The following is a 12786-nucleotide window of genomic DNA, read 5'->3' as shown; positions in this document are numbered from 1 at the left end:
GCATGAATGTCATTGTGATACTGTTATAATTACCCCAGTTGTTAATTAATTGACAGGAAAGAAGCAAAGGGAAGGCCTGATAATATAGGCATGACATTTGTGCCAGAAAGCTGCAGTTTCACACTTTCCAGGTCTGTTCCCCACAGGTCCTGGTGGAAGAGACTGGACAAAGAAAGAATAGAAGCATGCTCAGTAAGTCTGAATGCCATAGGAGAGGTGGTTACTTGTCAGTCACACCTGAGAGCAGGTCATTGGCCAGAATAGACGTGGCCCTGAAATGGCACCAAATCTAAGCTACATAAGCTCCCAGAAAAAAGAGCTCCCTCTCTCGCCCTCTTGCGCTCCTGGCTCTCTTGTGGCAGAGGGCCTGCTCCCCTGCATTGGCCCACATGGCCCACACTCAGTGAACTAATGGATTACAACCAGCCTGATGCTCTGCAGGACTTACTCCACCGTGGAATGCAACCTCTGGGCACTGGCTTTGCTTCTAGCTCTGCTGAATCCCCAGCTGCACCTTTTCCAGGTCCAATTTAAAGGAAATGAGAATTTTGCAACTGAGGGATATAACTCCATGCAAATAAAATTCACTCATTCTCCTGTAGAAGTCTTAGAAAATTCCTTTTCTAAAGCTATCATAAGAACCCTACCCCCAGCACCCAGTTGGGAAAGGCATCCCCCACTTCCACCATTGAGCACCCCATTTTCACCCATTAACAATTGTACAGAATCAAATGGCAGGACAATCCTGCAATGTATTTGCTAATGGCAGTTAGAATCTGCCTCTGAACACCATTCAATTGGACATGGTCCTTCTCATTACCAAAAGCTCCTGCCTGTGCACAATCCAATTCAAATTAGGGAGACTCCCGTGGTCAGGAAAGTGGAGACTTGTAAAACTTATTTTTTACATATCAAAATGTATTTATCAATCACTTCTTTTAAAGTTTTTGTATTTAGAGTCATTGCTAGAAAGGCTTTACCCCCTTCTGAGTTTATATAGAAATTCATCTATGTTTATTCGCAGTGCATATATGGTTTTATTTTGTACTAGAGGCCGAAGCGTGAAATTCATGCAAGGGGCTTGGCCCATGCCGCCCCAGCTTCATCCAGAATGTCCTCCGGATGGCTGTTCTGCTGTTCGGTCTAACTAGCATATTAGCTCTTTATTATATAGGATATGTAAGTGTCTTACCTATTTGCATTTCATTCTGGTGGTTTATATGAAATATGACTCCAACTTAATATCTTTTAAAAGTGACTTTGTCAACTCTGATTGGAAAATAAAACAAAGAAAAAATATTTTCTAGTTGTTCCAATATCATATATTAGAAAGTCTATCTTTTTCCCAATGATTTGAAATGCTACCTTATCATAAATTACATATCTTTATGTACTTGGGAAAGTTTCTAGGTTTTCTATTCTGTTTAAAGGGCTTCTGTCTACTCATGAACCAGGAAAGAAGTTTTATATAATGTTTTTAATATCTGATAAGGCTTACCCTCTCCCTTACTGTCTTTTTTCCTTTTGTCAAAATTTTCAGAGCTATTCTAACATGTTTATTTTCCACATATATTTTAGAAATTGTCTAGAACTTGTGAAACACTGGAAGAAAAAAATGATATTTTTATTGGAATCAAATTAAATGCATCTATTAGCTTGGTATAAAGACATCCGAAATGAAAGAGTGATCTGGACAGTGCTGGGAGAATGCTATTTGGCTTCCTTGTATTCATTCCCACTTCACAAAAGAGTAACTGTTGGGACAGTCAACCCTCTTCCATTCTCATACACGTGGTTTGGACAGAGCAGACCCCAACCTCTCCAAAGGCTGTGGCCGAGGCTTATAGGGGTCCGTGGTTTCAGGTCCTCTCACTGACTCTACATGTACCTCAGCAGGGGGGCCGATTGTGCGCTGCTTTGACTCCCACCATGAATCTCCCATCCACAGGCTCTATTACATGACTGCAATGCTCTTTCCTTTTTAAATCTGGGTGAGGGCTTTTGATTGCCCCCACGGGGTAGACTAAGGTAGAAAGGATACCATATGGCTACAAAGCCTAGGGGGAGAAAGAATACGTCTGCCTGGGTCGTTTGGAAGAGAGGCTCACTCTGCGGAAGCCACCATCATGCTGCAAAGAAGACTGAACAATCCTATGCAGAGATTCACAGAGGGGAGCGGACATGCCCACAGACATCTGGCACCAACCACTGGGAAGGCTCCAGGCTTCAAGCCTCCTCTGCCATCAAGGGGAGCTGAGGGGAGATGTCCACACTAAACCCAGTCCAAATGCAGATTCCTGAGAAAAATAAATGTTAGTTTGTTAGTTTTGTTAAGCCATCAGCTCTTTTGTCACTAGAACAAGCCCTCTTTGGCATCACTGCCACACCATTTGTCCATCCCTCCACCCACAGCCCTCACTATCATTACCTGATCACTGATGGCTTTGTCTCCTCCAGCAGAAGCAAGAAATCTCATCTCCAATACTGCTGACTCTCACAAAAAGGGGACCTCAATAAACAATCACCCAAACTTTCAAGAGAGAGCCAAGGAAAGGAGGGGTCCTTGTGTGTGTTATGAGATTTGGGTTCCTGGGGCTCAGGCACCTGCTACTGGTTGATGCAGCATCACGAACCGCCCTATCTATAGCCTGTGGTTCCTGTTTTCAGCTGGAATAGTCACCACTGAGTCAATGGCTGCCAGTGCTTATGTGGTTACTGAGCGGGCCGTGGGTGATAAAGGCCACAACACTAAAGAGCCCTGGGCTCAGAAGACCAGGAGGAAGCACCAGCAGCTCTGACCTGGGCAGCTTCCTGAGGAGATGCAGCCACTTCTGCTCCTGCTGGCCTTTCTTCTGGCTCCCACGGCGCAGGCAGGTGAGTGACTGACCCCCAGCAGAAGCCCAATGCCCTGCGGCACTCACACAGCCCTGCTCACATGCTACACTCAGGCACATCCTGGCCCTGGTCCATCCCCAGGCACTTTCTCAACTCTAAATCCCACCTCCCTCAAAGACCAGCAAGACTAATGCTGAATTAAAACTCAACAGGAATAGGAGGGCAGAGGGCTGCTCCTGAGGAGGGCCCATGGCTGCTCTCCCCATCCCTTGCCATCTGGAAAGTGGGCTCTTTTTCAAAGACATTTGAAAGGAGGTTGGACACTTGAAATGAGAAATAATTCCACAGAAAATCACAACTTGGTGAAGGGATAGGCTTCCGTAATCGAAGCAAGGCCCACTAATGTTCTAACGCAATGTCTTAAAATCTATCCTCAATCTCTACCCCCTTCTCCAAGCTTTGTAAAGAAGCTGGGGATCCAGTTGATCCCAGAGTTGGTAGCATCCTGGTCCCCTGAGGCTGCTTTGATCTCAAATTCTCTCTGGTAATTTTTCAGTCCCAATGTTCTGAATAGTACAAACCAGCAATGGCTCTGAGTTTGGGAAAAAGAAGGGAGAGAGGACCAAGGAACATGGGAGGAAGGATTTTCCATGCTCTATAGGCACTAAATTGCTTGTTCCAGATACCAACCCCATTGCCCACACACATAGCTGCAACAGGAATGAAGGGATTAGGATTGCTCTTTTCTTTGTCATAGGGAGTATCTCAGTCTTGTGGGTCGGGTCAGGAATGTTGGGTAGCAAGTCAGGAATGTTGCCCAAGGAACCTGCAGGATGTCTTCTTGGTTATGGCTTATGACTACAGGCATCACTATCTACCATCCAAGTTCTCCCCGCCTGCCCCTGTCTATCCCAGTCTTCCCCTCTCTAGCCTCTGGCTCCATGGGCACAGCAGGCACAGTAGAATTTTTCTTGCAGTGAAAATCATCGGGGGTCATGAGGTCAAGCCTCACTCTCGTCCCTACATGGCATTTCTTCGGATCAGGATTTCAGACAGAAAAAGATGTGGGGGTTTCCTTGTGCGTGAGGACTTTGTGCTGACAGCAGCTCACTGCTGGGGAAGGTGAGGAGCGCAGCCTGGGCCCCACCCTTCTGCAGGCACCTCACAGGGAACCCTCTTCTCAGGGGCTGCAGACCTAGGGGCACAGAGGAGCACTACAGAGGACAGGTCAGCTTTGGGGAGAGAGGGACAGGTCAATGCAAGTGGCCTGTTGAAGACTGGAGGGACTGATCAAAGGGGCTTAGGAAGGAGGCCAAGGTTGTGCCCTGAAGACCAGGGCACAAATGTGAGAAATTCACAGTTTTGCTTAGAGAAAGGCAAGCTCAGGGTGTGACTGAGCACCCAAGATCTGCTCCAGGAAATGACACCTAGCCTGAGCTGCCACCAGCACAGGGCACAGGCATGCTCAGTGCCCAGCCCCAGCCCCTACAATTCCTCCCCACTCCAATCCTGCACTGCCCCCAGCTGTCCTCTTTCCTTCCTGGCCCCTGGGCTGTATCTGCTGAGCCTCCACGTCCCTGGCTGTCTCTGTGCAGATCCATCACAGTCATCCTGGGCGCCCACAACATCAGGAAGCGTGAAAGGACCCAGCAGGTCATCCCAGTGAAAACAGCCATCCGCCACCCAAACTATCATCCCAAAGTCAATGACATCATGTTGCTGCAGGTAGGGCTCATTGCTCCACTGGCTCTTGCACACCTTAAGCCTGGGGTTTCTCATCTCCTGTGACCTCCTTCCTCCCAGTGTGACCCCTTTCCTTGTCCAGGGCTATGACTGTCCTGGAGTCCCTGAGCCCTTGCTCAATGAGAACTCCTGTCCTCTGCCTTCAGCTGCAGAGGAAGGCTACTCTGACTGCTGCTGTGAGCCTCCTCAGGCTGCCCAGGAGGGGAGAGCAGGTGAAGCCAGGGATGGTGTGCAGAGTGGCCGGCTGGGGGCGACTCGACCTGAACACCAGCACAGCCACACTGCATGAGGTAGAGCTGGAAATCCAACAGGATGAGCAGTGCATCTCTTGCTACAGACACCGTTACAACAGAACCACAGAGATCTGTGTGGGGGACCCAGAAAGGAATCAGTCTACTTTTAAGGTGAGATCTCCAGCATCATCCATGCCCAGCCCTGGGCACACCCAAGCTTGCAGGCAACCTGACGCCGTGGGAACTAGCCATAGCCCTATGTCCAATCTCTGGTCCTGTCTCTCCGGGGAGCAGAGAGGCTGTCCCACAGCCACTGGTGGGCAAAGGCTTCCGAGAGGGGGAGAAAGACCACCAGAGTCAAATGGAAAAACCCCAGGCCTAGGGAGGAGACAAGGCCTGCCCTGACCCTGATCTCCCATGCAGCTCCTAACAGGGACCACACACCCCAGAGCAGCAAGGAGGGCAGGGCAGGGCAAGGCCCAGCTCAGTGTTTCCTCTCTCTGCCGACAGGGCGACTCTGGGGGACCCCTCGTGTGTGACCACATGGCCCAGGGCATTGTCGCCTTTGGGGAAAAAAATGGGAAACCACCCCGTGTTGAAACTAAGATCTCCAGCTTTCTGCCCTGGATAAAAAGAACAATGAGACGTTTCCAACTGCAGAGACCAGACTGAGGCACCCAGAACTGATCTATTCGTCTCCTCTGGGGCGCAGCCCAGAACTGCTCTGTGCAGAGGGGTTGACGGGAGGCTGCCAGTCTCCTAATAAACTTGCATCTCTAGAGTGGAAGTCACTGATTCCTCCTGTGTTCACCAAAACATGTGTTAGTTACCCGCTGTGTGTGCGGCAACCATCTGTTCACATTTCCCATCTGTTAGCGCTTCCCCTTCATGGACCGCACCTTTCATCTCTAGAATAAAATTCATGCTGCCTTGCTACCCAGCTCCTTCCCAATACTCCTCCCAGTGCCAGCTCCCTTGCCGGGCCTAATGTCAGCTCCATCAAGAAAAGGAAGACATCTGTTCCCAAAAAGTGACCCTCTTCTAGGGGACCCTCTTATCTCATCCATATTGCCCTCCTACGTCAAGCCACACTTACACCCTACCCCACGCAGCCCCAATGCCAATATGCAGCATAAAAGAAAGTACATCTAATACATGGGTAAAAACTCAAAGAGACAACTAAAGTGGGGAGACAAAGAAACAGCCCTCAAAATAAAGAAATGGAGGCATTTCCAGAAAAGGACCTAGATGAGATGAGGGCAAGCAAGTTATCAGCACAGTTATGTTATAAATATGCACAAGGAACTTGGTGAGAACTCTAAGAAACTTAATTGGAACTTCCAGGAATTTATTTCAAACTACAGGGAACTTAATGAAGCCTAACATCAGCATGAAAAATGATATAGATATTATGAATAAGAACCAGGCAGAAATGAAGAATACTATATCTGACATCAAGAATATGCTGAAAGGGCCCAGCCGGTGTGGGTCAGTAGTTAAGTGTCAACCTCTGAACCAGGAGGTCTCTCACACAAGAACACAAAACACCTGGTCTTCTCCTCATTTTGAAAGTGAATGCAGGCCATGCCCAGGAGAGGAGCCAGGTGTGACTGATCTGAGCTGTGGCCCCACCTCCCCTGCTTCCCAGGCCCTCAGCTAATTAATTAGCTGAGGTAATTAAGATCCCTATGTCCCATGAGGGATGTGTCAAATGGGAAACCCCAAACCTAGGGAGGAGACAAGGCCTACCTTCAAGCCTTAATCTTCAGGGGAGATCATCGGAGGACCTGAAGTCAAGCCCCACTCCCATTCCTACATGGCCTTCATTCACATTCAAGATGAGAAGTAGACCACATGTGGTGTGTCCTTGTGTGAGTGAACTTGGTCCTGAGAGCTGGTCACTGTCAGGGATTATGTGAATTAATCACAGGGATATTAGCTGAGATAATGAATTAACAAATGTTTTGGCTCCATGCTCCCTGGCTGTGCCCTCTCCCCATCCCTGTGGCCTTGAATCCCATCAGACATCAGGCAAAAGCTAATTGGAGTCCATCATTCATGCAGCCAACAAATGTTTACTAAGAACTTAGGATCTATTAGGCACTAGGACAAGAGGACTTCAGAAAATCTGACTCCATGAGCTCATCGGTAGATTATTAGAAACAGCACCAATCGGGTGTAAACACAGGCTCAGAACATCAGGGAGACTCACTGAGTCCTGTTCCACCCCTAGGGGCTCCACCATATGCAAGATAGGCCTTGTCTCCTCCATTCATGTGTCTGAGGAGGACTTGGAGAGCAAGCACTGTACCCTGTTCTTAGAGGAGGGTTCTGAGGCCTGAGGTTCAGAGAAGGTTCCTGGGCTAAAGGAGGATCTAAGAGACCCTCCCTCCAATTTCTTTTGAGCACCTAGACCACCTACCTCAATTATCTCCTTCCTAAGCCTTCCCTCCTGAGCACAGACACTGCCAGTCACCCACCTTCAAGCCTTAACCTTCAGGGGAGATCATCGGCGGACATGAAGTCAAGCCCCACTCCCATTCCTACATGGCCTTCATTCACATTCACGATCAGAAGGAGAGCACATGTGGTGTGTCCTTGTGGGAGTGAACTTGGTCCTGACAGCTGGTCACTCCTGAGACCACTACAGGGACCCTATCCTTTCCTCACAGGCTGCAGCCCAGGGCAGCTCCCTAGTCTCCTGGTAACTCAAGCCAATGAGAGCTCATCAGAGAATCCCTCTGAGATCATGACTGGGGCAATGAGAGGCTGGGAAATAGACAGGTAAGATTTGGGCTCAGAGGTGACAGCAAAGTGACATAGTTAAGAAGAGAGGGAGGGACCACACTGGGCAAATAAAGCAACAGTGAACCAGGGATGCATGCATTTGGATCAAAATGCAAACTCAAGCAATTTTGTGATATTTCCTAAGCGCATGAGCGTGAGCTCCCAGCTCACTAACCTCAGTGTCGTTGAGAGGCTGAGACACTCAGCTGCTGTCTTCCTGTGGCTTCCATTTCCCTGAGCCACAGCCCTCCCTCAGCTGTCACCTGCCTTCACGATTCCGGGACTAATCTCCTATGACACTCCCTCCCGCCCCACTCACCGTTCTGCTCTCTGTGCAGGTCAATCAGTGTCTCCCTAGGGCCCACACCATCAAGGAGCAGGTGACGACCCAGCAGGTCATCCTGGAGAAAATAGCCATCCTCCACCCGCACTATAATCCTAAGAACTTCTCCAATGACATCATGTTACCACAGGGGACAAAAACTCCTGCTGCTCTTACTCTTATGAGTCCATATTGTTTCTCCTCCAACTGAATGAAGCACTTGCCTTCCTTACTTTCCATCCTGGCCACCAAACCAGTCCCAGTGACTCAGGTGTCCCTCAGTGTCCCGGCCCAGAGGCCACTGTCTGTGAATCCTTTCAGCCTGCCCAGAGGTGAGGATGAATGAGGCCAGGACAGAAGGGCACTGTGGCCAGCTGAAGGCCCATGGAGATGGCACTCTACCAACCACTCTGCAGGAGGTGGAAGTGACCATATACACTGATGGGCAATGAATGTCATGTTTCCCCAGATACTACAGCAGGGTCACCAGATTTGGGAAGAGCATCCAGAGAAGAGAAATACTGGCCTAGGATCAGGATTCCAGCATTTACCTTGACAGGTCCCAGAAGATGGAACCTGGGGAGGAGCCATCTCTTCACGCCTCGTCCTGAGAGATTGGACAGCCCGGTCTTTGGTGTTTTCCCCTGGGTGGATCAGGGGTGGAGGTGAGAAAGGATCAGTCACCCCACAGAAGTGTTATCCCCAGAGTGTCCCTGGGTATTGGAGAGAAAATCTTGGCGTGGGTTAAGCTGGAAAGAACAGTTGAAGTCAGGCTGGAGCCCGGGGACCAAAGGAGGCAACAAGGCCGGCCCTGGCCCAGATCCCCCCACAGCCCCAAACACAGACCACCTGCCCCTGGGTGTCCAGGAGGGCAGGACCCCAAGGAGTCCAGCTCAGTCTTTCCTCTTTCGGCTCACAGGGAGACTCACGTGTAACAACAGGCCCAGGGAATTTTCTCCTGTGGAGAAAGAAACTTCCAGGAGTCTTCATGAACGTCTCATACTTCCTCCCCTGGATACAGAGAACAATGAAGAGCCTCTAACAGCAGGCATGAGGCTGGCCTTCCTCTTGGCTTGACCATTCGTCTGGGGGCAGAGGCAAGAATCCCATGGGGCAGGCAGTGTGGAGTACAGGGCCTAATAAACACATCTCTAGAGCCAATGCCACAGAAGTCTTATTCAGTGAACCCCTTTCAATAGGTAACAACAATGCTCCATGCGCCCTCTGCTGGCAATTCTGGGCTTGCTTCCTTCTTTCTCCCCCCAGCCTCCATCCTCCCTAAACCCCATACAGTATAGTTTCTCATCCATTTTGCAAGCACACCTCTTTGGTGCTTAACCCTCTGGAAGGTCTGATTCTAAGCTCCATTATTTAAAAAAAAAAATTCTCTCCCAAGAAATGGCCCTCTTTGGGCCTCAGAAATTTCTTATCTTCTGTAAGCCAAATACTATCACCAACCCCCTCTCCCCCAACAATTTGGCTGAAGAAGAATAACTCCAGGACCTAGAGGCCAGAAGGCCATGCCATGGGCACTGTTTTCTGCTTCCAGGTCCTCTCTCTCCAGTGGGAGCAGGATTCTCAGGAGGCTCAGATGCTCCTATGATGGCCCTCAGCCTACTCAGGTCACATTTCCCTGCCCGGCCCTGGGACAGCACTGAGCTCAGTCAGCCTCTTTTCTCCCTGGCTGACCTTCCCAGCCCCTGTTTTCCATCTGAGTGCCCAGACACCAGCTTCTTCCCCCACCACCACCCCCAACCCAGACCACTTATTTTGAGCCAGCCTCTCTCACATCTACCTAACACAGTTCTGAATACCAGCGTGAATTCTCCTCTATTGCTTCCTCACCAGACCTGAACTGCCAGCCCACCTGGTGCCTATCAGAAGAGCCAGAATCTACTTCCCACCTGGGCAGGACCAGCTCAGTGCCTTCCAGCCCAGCATCCCCGCAAGAACTCAGCTACCTCAGCCCCTTTCAACCTGGCCTGGCCGCAGGTCCTGCCTCCCCCTGCGGGCTACCTGGGTTATGGCACCTTTGTGAGCCAGAGGGCTTCAAGCTGCATGGCTGCAAAGTGTCACTTTGCCATCCAACAATAGATCAAATGTCCTTCTATCTTTGTGGGAGGAGCAAACAGGCTCTGTCCCTGCCACTGGGACACGTGCCATGATCAGGAATTTCCTCTAAATTTTCCTGGTTCCTCTCCTCCACCAGGCAGATGGGTTTAGCACAGATAGGTCTGTACTTGGAATCCACAAGAAATTTTGTCTTGAAAATAATTAAACTCTCAGTGTTTTCTCTTTTTTAATTTATTTATTGATTAAGGTATTACATATGTGTCCTTATCCACCTCCATTACCCCCCCACACACACTCATGCCCTCACCCCCCTGGTGTCTGTGTCCGTTGGTTATGCTTATATGCATGCATGCAAGTCCTTTGGTTGATCTCTCCCCCTTAACCCCCACTCTCCCCTTCCTTCCCTCTGAGGTTTGACGGTCTGGTCAATGATTCTCTGTCTCTGGATCTGTTTTTGTTCTTCAGTTTATGTTGTTCATTGTATTTCATAAATGAGTGAGATCATGCAATATTTCTTTTCTCTTTATTGCACATAACAGTTTCACATGCCTGATGGTGTTTGATTCCAGAATGACAGTGTGAAATGGACGCCTACGTGTCCTGAGTGTTCCAATCCACTCAGTGGAGTCCATGTCGGGAGGTGAGGGGGGAGGCAGCCAGGGCAGCCTTATCTTTACTTACAGCACAGGTAGGGGCATTAGCCTCAGCCCGCAAACCCACAAAATGCCACATTTCAAGTGCAAGGCAGCTCATTGTGACCCAGATGACCCTGTATCAGAGGCCTGTGTCCTCCAAACAGCACCACCCGTGGCTGGAGTGACAGAACACAACAAATTCACAACAGCTGCACAAACAGGGAGTCAAGTGGGACCCACATCGAAAGGAAAAACAGCTTCCTTAAAAACAATAGCAAATGAACCACAAGCATATGAGGAACAAAACCCAGCACGTTTAAGTGTAAGCTGGAAAGCAAATAAAAGCTCATTTTACACACTAGACTGTCCCTACATCCATGTGCCAAGTGTTCCCTGGGGCTCCCAACCCTGGCAGAAGCACATGTGAGACAAGAGCTGAATGCACCTGTAAGATGAGCAGGTGAAGGGTAGACGGTGCAGGAGCTAAGGGGCCACTTCATTCAAACACGACCCCCAGGAGGGGCCATCACACAAAAGAAATGGAGCCCCCGGACAGTCAGCCATGAGGAGCTCGCGGGGCCCCTGGTGTAAGGCAGAGCCGGCAGCAGAGAGTCCACAGGTATCCAACCCCAAGGGCAAGGTGTGTGCCTTGAAGGACAGCGCCTGGTGGGTCTGCCTTCCCCTGACACCTGATAGGAGTACTTGACACAGGATGATGTACATTAGGAAGAAAAACTATTAAAATGACTGAACATCATGAGGACAGTGCTGCTCTTTTTTTAAATTTTGTTTTATTGCTTAAAGTATTACAAAGAGTATTACATATGTCTCCTTTTTTTTTCTCCCCTTGACCTACTGCTGGCCTCCCCTCCCCCCTCCCCCCCAGTGTCTTCTGTCCATTGGTTATGCTTATATGCATGCATACAAGTCCTTCGGTTGATCTCTTACCCCTCCCCCCCCCTCCCCACACCACCAACCCTCCCCGGCATTCCTGCTGTAGTTTGACACAACATCGAACAGACTGTCAGACAGGGCTGCTCTTGACAATACATGTTTCCTTAAAATGATTTCTAAGTATGTTTACATTTATTTCTCCCTGTTTGATGTAATGATTTTTATTTCTAGAACCCTTATTCTGTGGAAGGTCTAAATTGTGTATGTGTGTGTGTGTGTGTGTGTGTGTGTGCGCATTTGGAGGGAGTTATTCATAAAGGTACTTACCACATCATTTATATATATAAAAGCCTAAGCAACCAAATGACCTGAACAGCTGGAACGACCAGTCACTATGACATGCACTGACTCCCAGGGGCCAGACGCTCAATACAGGAGCTGCCCCCTGGTGGTCATTGTGCTCCCACAGTGGGAGCGCCGCTCAGCTGACAGACCCATCCCAGCAGCCCACAGGCCTGGCGGCAGTCACTCCCTCAGTAAACCTGAAGGTCCAATCTCCAGAGAACAGGTCAGGCACCTACGGAACAGCACCACCAGCAGGATCCTGCCAGCCTCCTGGAAACTGGCCTCAGGCACCGAAGCCACTTCCCCTCCCTAGACACTCTGCAAGGAAGAAAGGATATAAAAGTCACTGCCAGGTGGCTCCCAACAACCGGTGCAAATGTCAGCAGGACGGATCTGGATGCCAGGCCTGCAAGGGTGTCCCACCACCTGCCTGGAGGGCCAATCATGTCCTGGCCTCCCCGACCTCGCTTGGGACGCCACCCATGCACGAATTTTGTGCACTGGGCCTCTAGTTATTTAATAGGGAAATGGTAGAATATGGCACATCATATTATGTATGTATTATGCAAGCCATTCACAGCTGTATTATCCACTGCTCTACAGAACTAGGCTAAGGAAATTTTAAAAAGAAATAAAACTAGGCTAAGAACATTAACTAAAGAAAACTAAATAAACATTGGAAAGTCAAAGCTCACTAACTAATAAAAGCAAATTAAAATAGTAATAATTTTTTATTTTTCTGATTAGGAAGAATTTACAAAAATAATTATACTCAAATTCAGTTGGACATTGAGAAAATGGCATTTTCATACATTGTACATAAATCTCCTTTTTAAAAAAGTATAAAAGGAGTCTTTTACCTAACAATCAACCACACCAAGAAATTTGGACAAATTATTTATTATAGATTTGTTTAAAA

The 12786-nt window shown here is 48.9% G+C and overlaps 1 protein-coding gene across 3 annotated transcripts; it reads left to right on the top strand.

The window, feature by feature from the left end:
* Window positions 1–2544: 2544 nt before the first annotated feature.
* LOC132241203 (granzyme H-like) lies at window positions 2545–9859 on the top strand. 3 transcript variants are annotated; one of them, XR_009454461.1, is made up of 7 exons: window positions 2545–2874; window positions 3813–3957; window positions 4431–4560; window positions 4725–4982; window positions 7484–7595; window positions 7937–7993; window positions 8844–9859. XR_009454461.1 is itself a non-coding variant. In XM_059709481.1 (5 exons), the coding sequence occupies exons 1-5, from the start codon at window positions 2820–2822 to the stop codon at window positions 7517–7519; spliced, it is 624 nt and encodes a 207-aa protein (XP_059565464.1). In that variant the 5' UTR covers window positions 2545–2819; the 3' UTR covers window positions 7520–7708. The 3 variants fall into 3 exon arrangements, 2 of the variants coding, with proteins under 2 accessions (XP_059565464.1, XP_059565449.1); XM_059709481.1 differs by lacking the exons at window positions 7937–7993; window positions 8844–9859 and having other exon boundaries at window positions 7484–7708; XM_059709466.1 differs by lacking the exons at window positions 7484–7595; window positions 7937–7993; window positions 8844–9859 and adding an exon at window positions 5322–6397.
* Window positions 9860–12786: the final 2927 nt, after the last annotated feature.

The sequence above is a fragment of the Myotis daubentonii genome, chromosome 1 (genome assembly GCF_963259705.1).
Source record: "Myotis daubentonii chromosome 1, mMyoDau2.1, whole genome shotgun sequence".
In the NCBI taxonomy this organism is placed as follows: domain Eukaryota; kingdom Metazoa; phylum Chordata; class Mammalia; order Chiroptera; family Vespertilionidae; genus Myotis; species Myotis daubentonii.
The sequence above is the reverse complement of the archived record's forward strand: the minus strand, read 5'-3'. Positions and strand labels throughout refer to the sequence as shown.

What these genes read in the sequence shown, in the direction of transcription:
- LOC132241203 (XM_059709466.1), top strand. Translation starts at nt 2,820, where the DNA reads ATGCAGCCACTTCTGCTCCTGCTGGCCTTTCTTCTGGCTCCCACGGCG. An exon ending in GCAGCTCACTGCTGGGGAAG is followed by an intron (nt 3,958 to 4,430) that starts GTGAGGAGCGCA and finishes GTCTCTGTGCAG; the next exon opens with ATCCATCACAGTCATCCTGG. An exon ending in ATGACATCATGTTGCTGCAG is followed by an intron (nt 4,561 to 4,724) that starts GTAGGGCTCATT and finishes CTCTGCCTTCAG; the next exon opens with CTGCAGAGGAAGGCTACTCT.